The following is an 18,650-nucleotide window of genomic DNA, read 5'->3' on the forward strand; positions in this document are numbered from 1 at the left end:
AACCGAAAGAAGAAGAAGACGTATCACACGAGGCTCCGCTCACTCCTTTGCTCCTGAGTCCTTTACCCGATACCCAGAGGTTCCCGATTTGTCAGGTTGATGCATCCTAGATAGACATCGGCCTGGTTAGTGGGTTCGGGTGGAGCCTGAAGGAGGAAAGAGGTGGCGAGACTTTTGGCCTTCAGAGCTGTCGTAGAAGCCTATCGGTCTTTCATGCCGAACTGGAGAGCCTATTGTGGGCTATGTCTTGCGTGAAAGATAGACAAATTTTATATGTACATTTTCAAACCGATTGCTTGGATCTGGTAAGCATGTCTGAATTGTCATTGGATTGGCCATCATTCTTATCAGAGTTGGAAGCCTTTCGCAACCTTCGGGAAAGCTTTTTAGATTTCACTCTCACCCATATCCCCAGAATTTCAAATGTCCGAGCGGATAGTTTTGCAAAATGAGCTCGAGCAAGAGGCTGTATTTTCTCCCAAATCATTTATACCGAGCTAGTTGAAGACGGTTTTCGGATCATTCCTTTAACGGGCTGAATGTGATGTAATAGTTGAGTTGTAGATAAAAACAAAAAAATGTCATTTACTTGATGTCCTAAAAAGAAACCAAAAGCTTTTGTTGACAGGCCTGACAAAATGGGCTTGTAAGGCCCAATTGAATAAACTCTCTAACCCTAATACGTGTTCCCGTATAAAAGCCACCTCCATCACCTTCTCTCAGTTTCCTTCCTCAGCTTTAGGGTTTCTCTTCGTTTCGGCTCAGTCCCAGAATCAAGATCACAAGGCGTCGATATGGTACATCCATATCTCCTTTATTCAATTTTAATCTCCATTTTTCAGTTTAGATTGGTATTTTACGAAAATTCTTTACTTTGAGATCGATTCTGATCTTCTTTATTTGAAACAGCCGTCCCACAAGTCGTTCATGATCAAGAAGAAGCTGGGGAAGAAAATGAGGCAGAACAGGCCAATTCCTCACTGGATTCGTCTCCGCACTGACAATACCATCAGGTTCGTCAAATTTATGTTCTTGTTCTTTACTTGATCTATTAGCTGCAGAACTAGTGAGATCTTATTTGGGTTTTGTAATTTCGTTTTCAGGTACAACGCTAAGCGTAGGCACTGGCGCAGAACCAAGCTTGGATTCTAAGAGGTCTACTTTTGGCTTGTTTGTGTAAGCTTTGTTCTTTCAAAGACTTGTTTCAAACTTGTAGTGTTTCTTCTCAGTTTTGGTTGTGACGATTACATTGACACATTTGTGTAAGACGATTTTAATCATTTATCTTCAAATTTCCGTCCAAGAGTACTTAATTGAGTTTATTCACTAATTCAAAGTATTTAGATTTGATCTTTTGGTTATCTTTTCTTGTGGTTTGTTTACAAAATGTTGCTCTCGCCCTCTCGTATAATTCGTAGATTGGTTAATTGAGATTGATCCAATTTGGTATGAATCTCCCTACCTACTTAACACATTATGATCAGTATATGCTGCACTAGTTCATTGATTTGGCAAATGACTTTCAGTTATACATTTTGTGGGTTAATTGCAATGCTCTATTAAGTGTATCTCTATTTTTAGGTAATTTGACTCTGAATAGCTTCCCATTTTTGTTCGTATGAGGAGTATATATACAAATTCTGAATCTATTTGCCTTATACTTGGATTTTCCATACTTTGTGTATGCGATCTTGTTCACTTTTGGTAAATTGATTAATAGATTAAGTATCACTGAGGCTTGAGAAGATACTTGAATATCGTTCTAGCTATCTATCTATCAATTAGCGATAGCATGATCAATATTCACTTGATGGGTAGAATCCGTTATATCTAAATTCTAAATAATCGTTTTAGAGGTTGTTAGGTTTTTCATACTCCAATTGGGTTGATGAGTTTAGTAACACAATGAAAATGGAATTTATGCTTTAATTTTGATACAAAACTTAAACAAGCCGTTGGAACAATTTTGTTTTTGATAAATTAATTACGTTCAATGTAAGCTAAATGCAAACTAGAATTAGCAGCATGAGATTTTTGGTAACGATGATTGTAGTCAAGCTTTTAGAAACCGAACAAGAGATAGTTGCAGGAAAAACAAGAACAAGATACTTTTTTGAGTATTCCGTTATGTTTAATAGACAAGTACAAGAACAGAAATGGAGACTAGCTCAATTATTAACAAATGAAAAAATTGAAACAAACAATAAATCAGAAATGAGAAGACTGAACCGAGCTCATAATACTCCATAAATTTCCGGTTGGAATTCTGGTTCGGTTCGGTCGCTGCAACTCCATCAATTTCACATTTCAATTGACAAATGGATTTATTTGAAATAGTCAAAGTTGTGTTATTTTGGTTTAGTGGGTTTGAAAATTGAAATTACCTCTGCGTCAATTTGTCATTTTGGGGTTTCACCTATATTTTAATTGAAGTGTTGACATTTGTTATTTTTGTCGGCTAAGTGATCTTGTTGTTGCTTCCTTTTCTTGTATTCTGGTTCTAATGCTTACAACATTCTTCGTAAAGAGGATAAAAAGGATGACGTTTTGTTTCTTCTAGTTAATTTGGTTGCTTACATAACATTTGAAAAACACAATAAAAAATTAATAACCAACTTACCAACAACCCACCCAAATGGCATAACAACGGCGAATAAACGCTTCTTAAAATTTATACACAAAAGTTGAACCCTAGACATTACACTCAAGAATGTATAACAAAGGACAAGTCAATCAATAATTAAAAAACCATCATTTGTAGTTGACAAAAATTACCAATTTAGCATCGTTCAAAATCATTGGTTTTGACATTGACAAAAAATACAAAGTTCGCATCATTTAAATCAAACCACTACATATAGATAGTGTCTTTCGGTGTTAGAGTTCCACCATGAACGCTTTCTTCCTTCATTGTCAAACTTTCCCTTCATTACTCACAATATACCCTTGGTGTTATAGTTAAGCATTTCCCTATTTAACCACTAATCCATATTCAACTAAAGAATGTGGAGATTCATTATAGTGTTGTATCTTCTAGCTTTAATCGGAAATGGAACCTCGGGGAGACCGGCGATATGGAGGAAAGATTTTGGACGGTTGCATGGTTTACAGAACCAGCTTCAACGTGGTCTTGTTCCTCCCTCACAACCCTCTTTATGCCACAATAGAGTAAACACTCTTTCTCATCAAGAAGTTTACTCTTCCAAATCTTATGTTCTTTGCCCATGATCATTGCTTATTCAGTTGTTGAGGTATTATGGTTATCCCAACTTTGTTTGTTTTTCTTTTTGTTGTTGAATTATTAGGAGGGTCTGGGCTAAAGTCCGTAATCTCCCAGACCCGATATCACAACATGTAATATTAGTTTCGTCTCAACCGTCACTCGATCCTGTGACCTCTAGGCTTTGTATGTCAAACATAATTTATAGTTGTATCTGTAACATTTTGATCGGACTAATTAATGATCAAGAGTCATATACGGTACTATATGTAAATTTTATTTTATTTTGATCGGCCATAAGATATATGTTTTGGTAAGAAAAAGATATATGTTTTGGAAAGAATTAGCCAACTTTCTGTATTAAGAATAAGTAACATCTTCATTACTGACTAAAAGAAAGCCTTTGGAACACACTTCGAATACTATATGCTATTCTTGAAGATTAAGTTGTTCTTGAACAAAACAATCGTTTGACACATTGAAGAATCTATAAGCCATGAGTAATTATCCCAAAATGATAAAGTTTTAAAATTATGCGTATGAATATTAACGACAAAGGGGAGACTAATTTAGCCTATTCTAATTTTCAATCCGAAAAATGATTATGGGTTTAAGGTCTTAAGCTTTTTCGGTTACCAAAGCAAAAGAACAAAAAAAAGTATGGTGACTATTGTCTAGTTAAATGTATAACCGATTTTTGTGTGATGTTTATTGCTATTTAACGAAGAAATTTTCTTTCGTGAGATGTAAACAAATTTTTGTTTTCGCAGCATGAAAAATGAGAAGAAAATTGGCAGTTCTAATATTTTTTCTTTCCAAAGAATACATAATTGAGTTCCTATTTGAAGAACATCGTTAATTCTTAATTGGAAATGGGTTAATATAATATAACAAGAAAAATGATGGACAATTGCCAAAGATCAAAATAGCATCAGACCGAATGCGATCAGAAGGAAGGAAAGAGTAGATATATTCTAACTGCAAACAAAATTTCTTGAAGAAATAAATCATATTCACTTTCATTGTTTATTGTATTGTAATTTTTTTGTTTTATGTATCCTAATTTTGTGTATCATATGTAATTTGAATATTATTTTAATAAAGATGTAGATGTTAGGAAAAAAAAAAAAGAGAAGATAATGGTTTGGCAGAGTAACAAAGAAGCGAAAAACAATTCATCAAGAAAGTGGACGAATTAGTTAAAGTCAAAGTAAATCATAATCTTAGTTTGGCCTTTTAATAACTTCAATACCCCCAAATAACTAGAATGACATATTGACATCTACTTTCTTCGTTTTTCTTTCTTCTAGATTTGTTACTTGCGGCCAAAATCGCTAGGGTTTATATCTTCTTCTTCTTCTTGCTTTCTAGAGTTTTTTCCTGCTTTATTGCTTTGTGTCCTTTGTCTCCTGAGAGCTCCTCATTTTATAAGCGAGCTCCTCATTTTATAAGCGAGCTCCTCATTTTATAAGCCTTTTTCAAACTTTAAGTCGAATGAGATTAGGATGATGTCTTAGGTCCGAACATTTTCCTTTTTTGGACCTTATGCGGGTTAAACCTTGATAACGTTTATACAAGAAATACAAAAAGAACAAAGTGATTATGTATAAAAATATTAAATCTTTTTCCAAATACCTCTAGTGTGCTTCCTATCTCTTACCATGGAGTCATCAGTCATCTCCCATTACATCCGATTTTCCTTATTTATGTGTTTTTGAGAAATACACAAAAACTGTGTAAATTTGATATTCACTTTGCTTCACAAAAGTATACTTTGACACTTTTACACATATTAAAAAATTATTAAATTTTTTACATTATTAATACATTCAATCATCTGGTTATCAGATGGCTCTGATGGTTAATGTATCTCTTATCAAAATGGTTATATTTTTGTTTTTAAACTTTTTCCTTGGATCGACTAAAGACCCAGAACAGTAAAGGAAAATAGTATGAGTTGAAAACAACAATCTTATCTGAAAACTTTTTTTTTAACATCTGAACTAGGTGATTACCCGTATCATGTATAGAGTAAATATTTATCATAATTCTTTTATTCCAATATATACATAAAATATTTATAAATATAACTAAAAAATGTTAGCTGATATTTATGATTGCATATATATATATATATGTGTTGATTATGTAATTATAAATAATAATTAAAGTTATATTTATTTTGTATTACAATTGCATAATGTTAGATAGTTGTTTGTTTTATAATTAATTTTAATAGTATTTTTTATATGAATAAAATTGTACATTAAATCTAATTTATATGTTATATCTAACTGGTCCATTAAAATTGCACATTAGATAGTTATTAATTTTATAATTAATTTTAATAGTATTTTTAATATGAATAAAATTGCACAGTAAATATACTAAACTGGATTAATATGTTACATCTAACTGGTCCAACATCAGATTAAGACACTTTGGTTTGATATAAAAAATTTTGAATTATAATATATATAAAAAATTAGATTTTTTATTATTAAATAGATGATATGATCTATTTTGTTTTTAAAAAATTAAAAATTAAGATTAAAGAAAAATGTGTATTAAATTTTTATAAATATGTTGATAAGAAATAAAAAGAGAGAGAATATCTTCACAAATTAAATATTTGAGTATTAAATATATAATTGATATAAACTAATCTCTAACCAAATTAATGTTAATGACATATGATGTAATTAATTTAGTAAGTTGAGCCTAATAATTTTCAAAAAATCTATGAGAAGCTCTCCGAGATTGATACATGTAAAATTGTTAATAACACATGACATAAAATTCTTTTTTAAGTATCCTTCTCAAATAATAATAGAAGATTATATAGATTATGAAATATTTACAAAAATAGATGTATTATATCTGATAATTTTATAAATTAATATCACGATAAATTAATAAAATATTATAATCCCGACATTATTAATTTATAAAAAATTTACTGTAATATATTTTTAAAAATATATATTTAGATTTTCAGCACATATAGTATCTAATTAGTTTTTTATTTTATTTTATTCTAATTACTAAAACAATATTTTAATAAAGATTCATTTCTAATTGAATTTGTCTAACAAATTTTCTGGGTTTAGGTCAAGGCGTCAAATTCTCCGAAACGAGATCAAACGTCGCTTGGAGGAAAGCATGGACTAGTGGCTTTCACGTCTTGTCACTTGTGTCTGCTCCGAATATTGTTAGGAGAGACTTACATCTTCACTTAACGAGAATTTTAGACAATAAGCTCAGCAAAAAACTGTTTGTCTGCATCAAAGCTGTCAAAATTCACCGTTATAGGTCTGCAATCAATTAATGCAGGTGGTTAAATGAATATGTTAAAAAAGAAATAAATACTCAAAAATAGCAATGAATATGTTTTGTGAAAACACGAACTTGTCTATCTTCATCCAAGTGTCTAACCATTGAACTTTACTTTGATCTGTTATTGAAAACGGATCGTATGACTTTGGTTTTGCAACCTTCATATTTCTTTTCATCTTTTCACCAGTTTTAAATAACAAGCCATAGTCATTGATTTTCGCATTTGCATTTTCGTCCTTTGTTGGAGTTACACTCAAGATTTTGATTGACGAGTTTGTATCTGTACCGTGCAATGTATCAAAAGAGACTTCCAATCTGTTGTTGTTACCTGAAAGAAAAAAAAAATTCATAAAAATTATTTGTGATACATAAAACAAATTGCGAAATATGAAATCATCAAGCTAAAAACGTGTTTATCTTCCTTGTCTTAGAGAGAATATCTCTATATATTCGATTAGGAAATATTACAATTCTGATATATGTAAATCTCCTTAGCACTGAATCTTGTACACTATATACTCTTCTACTCATCAATGGAGTATATACAATTCAAAGATTCTACATGGTATCAGAACTCTTACGATCAAAAACACAAAAACCCTAATTTTTTTTCTTTCTTTCACAAAGAGTTCGAAGTCTCCCTCCTCACACATAAAACCATGGGTGACCAAACTCCAACATCGTCCACCACCTCAGAGCAAGTCCCTAGAACATCAAAAACGCCACCGTCTCCTTAATCTCGATGAACATGTCGAACATCACAAAGTTGACCCCAGCCAACTACCTCACATGGCGTCTCCAGATCGAAGCTCTGCTTGAAGCACTTGAGCTTCAAGGCTTCATCACCAACACTGATCAAGCTCCACCAGCCCAGATTACCTCTGACAATACAACAACTGCTAACCCTAAGTTCACGTATTGGACAAGGCAAGATCGCCTTCTATACAATGCAATTCTCGGTACACTGTCTCTTCAGGTCCAACCTATTGTCTCCAGAACCACCAACACACGCGAGATCTGGACAACACTTTCCAAAACCTATGGCAATCCTTCCGGGGGGCACATCAAGCAAATCCACCAACAACTTAAGAATACTTCGAAAGGAAGTCTCTCGGTCCATGCTACATGAGAACCATGCTTAACAAAGCCGATCAACTTGCACTCTTGGGTTCTCCTCCGTTTTCACCTTTTTAAACTTTTTTTCACTTTGCTTGATTTTTCTAAGAGTTAATTGACTCAATACCAACGGTTGACTGAAAATTTAGGTATGTAGGAAATTTTTTTAAAAAAATTAATAAAATAGAAAAGAGAAAACAAATTTATTCCAGAAAACATTTTCCCCGTTTAAATAATTACAAAGAATGTCATTGGTTTAGAAACTGATTTTTCGACAGAATAAATCGGTGACACTGTTCATCATATGATCGGTGCTACTATTCATCTGATTAGAAAACAACTATTTCTTATCAAAAGCGTGTTGTTAACATGCCAACAATAATTATATTAACATATTAACAATAATTACACGTTATATACTATCATTAACATACTTAACATGATAACAATTTTCTTGCATGTTATATATGTTAACGTGATAACAATAATGTCTGATTTTCATAACGTGCTAACAATAACATCCGATAATTATAACGTGATAACAAGAATATTTGATACTTATAACAAGTTAACATATAGTAAAACTGAATATTATTTGTGTTAACTTTGTAATGATAACTATGTTAAGATAATATTTATGTTAATTTTCAATTTATATAATATATTTACTAATAATAATTGCAAAGTTAACATGATAACATTGTTAGAGGCATTAGCAGCACATGGAGATGAATGTGCTAAAGAGATTCGTGAAAAGATGAGACTTGTGGTACCCTTTTTTGTGTTTTGTTGATTGTTCCAATCTTAAAGTTTGTAATGACTCCTCCGGTGGTATCCATTTTTGTTTGTCATGGAGAAAAAATTTAGAAAAAAGAGAAAGATAGATATAAAGAAATGAGTTTTGAGTAAATTTATGTCTTAAAACACTGTAGAAAAAGGTGTCAGAAAGATGTCACCTAATTTTGATATTATCTTTAGTCATTTAGTGGTAATACTCTTTTTGTAAAGTCTTCAAGTTTTTATCAAGTCTTTTTAGCTTAGCTTTCACATCCAAAAGCTCTGAACTAAGCTTCGCAAAGCCATTGTTCAAACTTTCTTCAAATTCTATCATACACGCTTGAAACTAGTCTTTCGATAAAAAAATCCACGCATGCGATAACACTTTTTTTCATTGTTTTTTTGTTCGGATGTGTTTGAATCTGTCTTTTTGTTTCCATCACTTTCTTTTTGAAATTTGTATTCCATCTCTAACAAAACATATGAAAGAGAAGAAAAAAAAAATCAAGTATGTGGTAACTTTCAATAAGCAAATCATCCATTGCAAGAAAATAAAGTATACAAATTGTTGATGAATCATAAATCTAATAAACAAATCGACGATCAAGGTAAATAAATAAGAGATGACCTCAAGTCAACGACCAAAGTGAATATATAAGAGACAATTACAAATCGATGTACCATTGTTGATTCATCATAAATTTCATAAACAAATCAACGAGCAAAATGAATATATAAGAGATGATCTTAAGTCTACGACCAAAGTGAATATATAAGAGATGAACACAAATTGACGTATCATTGCTGTGTTAGTTCTTCTCTATTTTTTTTTTTAAAACGTAACATGTTTATTTATAGAGCATAATAAAAAATTTTCTGTGTCGAGTTAAATTTTTTTTTGTGTGTGTTGAGATAAAGTTTAAATTTTTAAAAAACTTATCCAATAATACATTTAATAATATGAAGTAATGAGATATCTTTATCTCAAATAAAAATTAATAATAATATTAACTATTTAATTTTAATTTTAATTTTATAGATTATGTTATTCCTAATTAAATTTGAGTTTATTACCAGTAGATGTACCTTTTGAAAGTATAATGTCCAAAACAAGTACTTTTAAGTTTTAACTAGATTTAGACCCATGCTGTGCACGGGAAGTTTTTTTTTTAAAAAGATTTCAAGTTTGGAGAGCATATACAATTAAAATTTTTATTTGTGTGTATGTTAATAGTTAGGTTATAAGAATGATTTTATATATCTGTCGCATTACTTGAATGTATATTAACTTGGTATAGTTTTGGTTATTTATAATTCAGGATAATATTATTTAAATTTTCAATGTTGTCTACATAATATAAACATATATAGTATTAGACGAATATATATACATATATCTATCGTAATGAGCAAACAGCTATAGAGAATAATGAAAGCAATTTATCTTATTAATAAATCATGAATTTGACGTAATTTCATAGAATTCAAACGTTGACTACTTCATTTGGTCACCTTTGTAGCTAAACGACATGAATAGTTGAACCTCCAACCATAATTAAGTACTATATCCTTAGTCTTTAACCTCAATGTCATTGTTCTCCGTCTTATTGGATTTGAAGTACCTAAATAGTTATATACAGATATGTTATTACTGGCATTTAGTAAAATATCAAATATTTATATAGTACTTACTTATCTTTGAACTTGTCAACTTCAACAATATGGGGATCAAAAAGAAACCTTGACATTCCTCTTGCATCAGAAACAGTCAATGTCCCTAAAACATATATTTAAGATATACTTAATATTTGATTAAACCATAATAACTACTGTTATCATGATTAAATGTTAATAAATTAGTTAGAACAAACCATTGTTGTAAGTTATACGCCAGTCTGTCAATACACATGTTATATTAGAATCACAGGCAGACCACCATTGTGATTGGAAATCATCAGCCAAGTTACCATAAGCAACACAACTAATTTCAACATTCCTACAATTTATTAACAAAATATATTGTTATCTTAATAACATATAACTAAATGGGTAACGATTCAAATACTTATTTGATATTTCTCAACGTAAATCGTAGTCGACTATAGTATCTACGAAAATCACAATCTAGTCCGTAATCCTTAATCCTTGTAAGTCGTCCAACGTGGACAACAACATCAAGTAGATCTAGTATCACATAAAGCATCAAAAGATGTTTAAAATAATTTAAATTGAAATTCAATGATAATTATATAAGACAAATATGAAATACCAATAGGATACTTATGATCAATAGTCCCATCCAAAATATCCTCAAACTCTGAGAAAGACATAAATTGAGTATCGGTGGGGATTTCATATAGCCTTTTGACAGTAGTATTCTGAAGTAGAAAAATCCTCCATTTATGATGAGTTGTTTTCTGAAACCAAAATGAATCATTTACAACAAAATCATGTAGAGTATTCCACTGTCCTTCTTGCAAAGCTTGATCATAATACGAAACCAACACAGGATTAGTCATCGAAGCTTGAATCTTGCATCCCTGTGATAATTTCAGTATCAATATATTAAGATGTTTCTGAAAAATAATACTACTATGAAGTAAATAATAATAACTTACTTCTTCATCCACCAGAATAAATTCCAAACCTTCAATTCCTTGTGGACCAAGAGTTTCCCATTTTTTAAAACCAATATTTTGATTTTCCAGTCCGATCTCCATGAATGCAAATCAGAAACTCGGTGATAGAGTTCCATGGTTAAAGGGTATGATGTGGTATCTAGGTTTTATACAACTGCAAGATCCAGTATATATAGGAGGCTTTAGGTTTATAGTAATACAGTAAGATTAATATGTCTAATAGAAACCGAATATCTCGCATGGATATTTTCTAAGATCAGGAAACTATATTTATCGTTTGAAATTTAGAAACTAAATATCCATTAATAAATTCAGATATATTATTTTTGATTATAGCTAAGTGATTTTTATTTATTGATGATACGATAGTACTATTTATATAGAAGTACAACGATATATATAAACTGTGTAATATAATAGAAAAACTTGTTTAAGTTGGTTGCATGTTAAGGATTGTTAATACATGTCTATTTAAAATTCCTACTACTCATTAGCGAATAAAAAGGCAAAATATATGACTAACAAATAATGCTAAAAATTAATAAACTAATAATACACTTTATTGAAATCAGATTAAATATGGTAGGAAGAGAAACAAATTGTTTATTAAAACAAACTTAGGAGAAGACCACTCATAACAAAATTTAAAATAGAATATAAAATATAAGATAGCATAACATAAGTCCTAATCCTTTCTTCCTTGAGAACTTGAAGCACTCACGTACACTTCCGTTATCTTCTTTGCAAGCCTGAGAAGAATATTTTCATGTAGTTAGTCAGTAAAAGAAAAATCATAATCTAAAACTATTTAATGTTAATAACGTTTATTATTTGATCCCAAAGCTTTTGACTTCATCCAATGGCGGGGCAATAGCAAAACGTGAAAGCGATCCCTCCTTGTAATTTTCAATTGTCATTTCATCTAATATATAAATAAGATAAGGTCATCAAGTTTTGACTGTGTATAAAGTTGTCTTATAAATATGAAAATCATATAAACGCACCAATGTTTTTCTTAACCAACCAATCAGTTAAGACACAAATAGCAAATGGACTCTTCCCTACAAGACCTTTGCATTTCCCTTCTATCTCGTAAGCCAAGTCATCATGTGCAACACAGTTAAGAGTACAATTCCTACACATTATAATTATTATGATTATATTGTATCTCAAATAATGATATAAAAACATGAAACCATTATATTACTTACTCCAGATCTTTAATTCAGAATCTCAGTGTTGGAACACTTTTGTCATCGGGATAAACAACAGTTACCATATTTTCGACATGATCCAGAACACCAACAAATCTGGATTAAAAAATATTGTAGTACAACAACTGATCAATATTACACAATCAATCATACAATACTATAATCGATAACACTAACATAGTTAAATACATAATTAATAAAGATAAATGTTAATACTTACCAACTGGGTAAAAGTGGCTGTAAGGCTTATTGTAAACACGGCTGAAATCAACAAAACGAAGGAAAGGATCTCCAGTCAAAGGTCGGATGGAACTGACCTTAGTTTCACCATCTAAAATTATTTGCTTAACATGTCTTGTAGTCCGTTCTTCCCACTTAGAAGGAATTAGTTTGAATTTGCATAACTGCACCCAATTTCCTTCTTGCAAAACGTATTCGAAATATGATAGATTGAGGTTACCAACGTAGGCAGAAATTCTGCAACCCTGTTAGGGTAATTGATATAAAACATTAGTAGCAAAACGATATGAAGTACTAATAATATAAAACATTGATAGAGATGAGTATCAAACTTACATTCTCATCAACCAAATATGAAATTCATCACACGAAGACCGTCAGCATCAAAGGCCCCCCATCTCTTTAAAATCTTCACCTTAATTGTCCAACCATCCTCCCAAGCTTGTAACTCATGCACCATTTGGTATTCAAGCATTTTTTTGAGTTTCCGATTAAAGATGTATAAAACGGTTTGCAGCAAAGGTTTATATAGGAGTATGTTAGTAAATTAAGGATATGACGTCCCAAAATTATTTGCGTATATACGAAGAATTTTAAAAAAATTTGCAACAGTCAGTGATTTTAGAAATATGTATCTTGTTAGTTATATTTTAGATGGCATAAATAACGATTATCTATATTGTTTCTGAATATTTCCATAGTTTGGTTGAAGTTGTTACGATACATTTAACAGGTTATAGAATTAAATATTAACGTATATTTTGTGCAACTTCAAATAAGTAATATGACAAATATATGGAAGTCGTATTCGTAATCTTTTTTAAAAATGATTTGTTACGTATATATTCATTATATGTGTTATCTCGCGTAACTAAGGAAAGATAATTATAGAATATGCAATCAAATATTAACAATGATTAATTTAAGGAATGCTGAACCCTAAACATAAAGTTTCTAATAATATTGCTATCATATATAAATTCTTCCGGAAATCTAGTCATTATATTTTCCAAATCCTGAAATATAAGGAGACAAAGAATTGGACATATAGCAAATAAGAACAAATAAGAACAAATATCTCCATTAATTATTTAGCAAAATAATTTAATATACATCCATTATTAACTAATTTATTTATTATTTTTTGTGGTTACATCGTTAGTACTAAAATAAAATTAAATTACAAAGTTGTTAATTAAGTAAATTTAAAAATGAACGATAGTATTCGTTTTATAAGATCATTTAGTTCGCATAAATTGTAATCTTTTGAAAATTATAATAATCATGATAACATAAAATATATTTAATATAGTTAAAATAAAAAGGTAATTGTTCAGTGTGTGATACTGATAAAATAACAATGTAAACAGATTTAAGTTAATTAGTTTCATTTGTTTAAGTTAAATAAATGTAAACAGGTTTAAGTTAAATAACAATCATGATAACTAATTGTTTAAGTTAATTAGTTTCATTTGTTTAGTATAATTTAAAATCTGATTAAAACATGCAACAATTATTTGAAAATAAAATAGATTTCAAAACATAAATTAAAAAGATAACAGCAAATATTTAAAATTAAACAAAATCCGAAATAAATTAAAGTCTTAACATGCAATAACATAGGAGGACATCACTCCTTTAGATTAAAGTCTTAAAAAAAAGATAGATATTAAGATAAGATTGAGATGGGCCGAACTAAGCATTTCTTGATCCAGAAGATGAAACATTGTGGGCTGAATCCCTCACCTTTACCCACATCCTGAAAAAAAAAGATAAATAAAACATAACTAAGTATAAGTATATCAATCAAACGATTTATACATGTAATAAGTAAACAAAAAAAATTATTACTTAGCCCGTAGATTGTAAACTTCATCGAGTGGTGGATGAACCAAGAAACGTGATAGCTTTCCTCCTTCATAATCATTGATAGTAATTTCATCTATATAAACAAAAATTCATAATATTACAATTATATCCAATCCATTATAATATATGGTACAAAAACAAAGCTAACTATATGATATTACTTACTTAAGCTTTTCTTCACCATCCAATCAGTCAATGCACATATGGGAGTTGGTCCATTCAGTACCTCACCGTTAGATTTTTCCTTTATATAATAGGCCAAATCACCATGTGCAACACACTTAAGTGTATTACCCCTAAAAATGGAAAAAAATTAATACTAAAAGACATTTAAATAAAAAAAAAATTTAACTTAAGAATGTCATTACTCGATATCAGTGATACGAAAATGCAGAGTTGAAACCGTTTTCCCATCGTTACCAACATCTTTAACAATATCTCCGATATTCTTGTCGAAAACACCAAGCAAATCTGTATTTTAAACAGATAAATTATTGCATGTCCATTTTTACTTAACATAAACCTTTTACGCATACATGCAAACCACTATGAAAATATTGCATATTATAAAAATTACAAATAATAGTAAAAGAGACTAACCGATCGGATAATAGTGAGAATAAGGACGGTTGAGAACACTCGCAAAATCAACGAAACTGATGAAAGGATCGTCCGTTAATGGTCTGATAGAATTCACCTTTGTTTTCTGAGAGAGGATGATTTTGTAATCATGTTTAGTGGATCTATCATTCCACCCGGAATTAGCTAAGCCAAACTGGGAAATCCGAACCCAAACTCCTTCTTGAAAGACATGTTGAAAATATGAGAGTTGCGTTTCATCAACAGTAGCAGCAACTCGAGATCCCTAGGGTAAAAAAATAAAAATTTAAAAATACACAACAAAAAGACTTTGCAAAAATAAATAACTTATTTTTGAAAACACAAAACTTACATTTTCATCAACCAGGATGAAATACATCCCATCCTTTCTGTTTGAATCAACAGTCTCCCAACGCTTGAGAACTTTCACTTTGATGGTTTGCTTGTATTCCTCCCATGGTGTTAAATCACTAACCATTTGATATTCGGCCATCTTTTTTACTCAGAGATATTGATGTTAAATTTCTAGGTTTTCTCTTTGTGAAGGATGAAGTTATGGAAGAACAAAGTTCCTTATATATATATAAGACATAGACGGTTAACTACTCTAAAGTCGCGATTGTTTGTAAACATTTAAGTGTAGTAAATACAAAAATAGTTCATTTAATTTGTTAAAAAAGGAATAAGTTCACCAAATATATTTCAATCGGTGTAAGATGTCAGTAGATGTCTTTGTTTATATTCCGAGTGCATAAAAAGGAAGTTACAGATGTAAAGATATAAGTATACTTCTATCAAATCACATGAATATTTATGCAAACTTTCAACTACTATATTTATTCATGTTTGTACACTTCATAAACTATATGTTGCGAATCCAAGGGATATAAAATTATAAATGTGGCGAATATTTTTATTTCCTACAATACTTATAAACCATATACTATAGTATTAGTAATTAATATATTATAAATTTAAAAGGAAGATGTCATTACTGTATAAAATATACATAGATATGAACTTTTAAAAGTGATATTTATGTTTGTAAAGTTTCCTCAATCTAAATATATACATGCAAAAATATATATGTATGAAAATAGCACTTAATAAAAGCTGCAATCAGATATCGATCAAACCAATTCAATATCTTTACTTTCCATGCACAGGTCATAAATTTAAGTATTCAGCAACAAACCAACTACCAAACGATATTAAAGTAGTTGTTACTAAATTTTTAACATAGAAACTTTGACTTAAAATTTTCTATGCGTGATTTTGCGTTCTTGATTTTTCCAAACATTATAATACGAATACATATGCAATTACGACTCTATAGTTAGTGTAACTGAACTTTAAACCAGTATATTTAAGATTCAATATCATATTTGAAAACATGTAGTAATAAAAATTCACACATTATAAACATAATAGATAAAATATGGTTACTACATATTTCATAGTAAAGTCATAAAAAGTAAGAATCTCCAATATTTAAAACATCACATAATATTCATTGTAGATAAAAACATAGAAACCAATACCATAATTCAAAAGTATAGAATTATACAAAGATAATAAATTTTGAATTCAATCAGTCTCTACTCTTCACGGAAGATGGACTTGCCTCATCATCATTACTACCCAAATCAATGACATTGGTAGGTTTATTTTGGTTATTCCAAAACCTGCAGATAAATAAATTCATGTAAGCAGTTATTCAAAAAGCTACATATTTTATTAAATTATAATGTGACTGCCTATAACAATTTACCTTCTAACCAAAGTTTTAGCTTTTGGACAGTCAGGATGAAACTCGATTCTAGAAATCCCTCCTCTAGACCGAAGATAGTATCCATCTAGTAAAATAATAGAATTGTTATTTTCATATACAAAGCTATACAACATTAAATAATTAATCAATATTATTGGTATACAAAAACTAACATTCTTCTTGTTTAACAGACCAGTCGGTTAACATAACATCAAATGGTAATTGTTCCTCACTGAAAATATTTTCATTAAAATCAAGTGCAAGTGGTCCTAATGCAACACACGATAACAATAACCCCCTACATATAAATTTCAAATTTTAATATTAACAAATAAACAGAATATTTAATCAGATAGAGAAAATGGTAAAAATGAAAAAGAAAAAATTGAGCTTACTTGTAATCCTTCAATGTGAATGATATACTGGTAGTCTTCTTATCATGTCTCTCAGGGTAGGAATCATCATTTACAGTGACCAGAGGATCAATACTGATAACAAAACCGTGAATATCTGAAAAAGAAAATTTTCAAAGTGCAAACAACACATTCCAACCAATTGAAATTTATAAATAAATGAAACTTTAGTCTAAAATAAGATTACTAAGTAAAGGCATAAATATACCGATAGGAAGACCAGACTCTGTTTTATCACCATGCACATCAGAAAATGAAACAAAATCTTGTACAATTTCAACATCGATAGGATCTATGTCTTCTACTTCTGTGTTATTTAGAAACCTGATACAACTACCAATAGGAGAATTTGGTTCGTCCGATGTATCATCAAAGACCACAAATTCAGAAAAACATTTCCATTCACCCTCTTCAATTGTCTTGTCGAATGATTTAATTAAATCGGTAATATAGAGATAAGCTTGAATAGTTTCACCCTGTATGTATTAGTAATTTATATAATACAAAAACCTGGTTAAATATAGTATAACAAAAAGTTTAAAACATAAGTGAATAAATACAAACTAAATACCTCTTCATCCATCAACAGAAACTGTAACGATGAACGTTCTCTTGGATATTTTACATGTCATTTCTTCAAAACTTTGCATCTTATAGTCCAATTTTTTTGGTCACAATGCAGATCTGAAATTAGGTCATAGTCTTCCATTGAAGGATATGCGAGAGAGCTTTTTTGGTTCTAGAAAATAGTAACTGAAAGTTTGAAAAAATGGGTAATGAGATCTCTCTTATCTAGGAAACAATAATGTCTTCAGATTTCTTTTCAAATTTATGATATATTATTTTATTCAAAATATCCAAATATGTCATCGATTTAAACAGTATATTTTATCATATCGAAAAAGGAACTTACACAGCCACTCAATATATGTATTGAAAACATAAAAGGAAAACAGTTTTATGTCATTGTATTTTCTAATCAATTATAAAGCAGCAGAGAATATTTGATCTTGTTCAAATATATACATAAGTGTTACAATGTTACAAAAGGAAAAAGCATCATCGATTATATAAAGAATATATATCACGCTTGAATAATGTAAATCTGATTATCGAAATGTCTATATTTTGGTAATTGCATAGTTTGGAGATTATTATAAAACATGCGTAATATTAAAAATAGAAAAGTTACTTATGTCAAACAAAACTTAATTTATTATCCTCCTCACAAATTGGAAATTTAATAAAGAACAATATAATAGTCTAAAAAATTTTAAAGTGCTTATGGGAAATAATAGGTTGATTTGTGCTTGTGCTCGAATATAACCACTTGCAGTTATTATAAATGCTGTCAAATGAAAAAACAATAGTGAGTAAGCAAAAAATTATTGAGTTTGAAACAATATAAAATTTCTATTATAATAACTGAATACACAGAATACTTACTATCATTAC

The 18,650-nt window shown here is 29.7% G+C and overlaps 2 protein-coding genes across 2 annotated transcripts; both read left to right on the plus strand.

Annotated features, from left to right (window-relative positions):
- Window positions 1-713: 713 nt before the first annotated feature.
- On the plus strand, window positions 714-1,313 carry LOC18022181 (60S ribosomal protein L39-1). Its single transcript, XM_006405062.2, has 3 exons — window positions 714-797; window positions 910-1,013; window positions 1,104-1,313. The coding sequence occupies exons 1-3, from the start codon at window positions 795-797 to the stop codon at window positions 1,150-1,152; spliced, it is 156 nt and encodes a 51-aa protein (XP_006405125.1). The 5' UTR covers window positions 714-794; the 3' UTR covers window positions 1,153-1,313.
- Window positions 1,314-3,003: 1,690 nt separating this feature from the next.
- LOC112088252 lies at window positions 3,004-3,390 on the plus strand. The gene has a single exon (XM_024158559.1). The coding sequence runs from the start codon at window positions 3,004-3,006 to the stop codon at window positions 3,226-3,228; it is 225 nt and encodes a 74-aa protein (XP_024014327.1). The 3' UTR covers window positions 3,229-3,390.
- The last annotated feature ends 15,260 nt before the right edge of the window (window positions 3,391-18,650 follow it).

Source organism: Eutrema salsugineum, unplaced genomic scaffold (genome assembly GCF_000478725.1).
Source record: "Eutrema salsugineum unplaced genomic scaffold, Eutsalg1_0 scaffold_15, whole genome shotgun sequence".
NCBI lineage: Eukaryota > Viridiplantae > Streptophyta > Magnoliopsida > Brassicales > Brassicaceae > Eutrema > Eutrema salsugineum.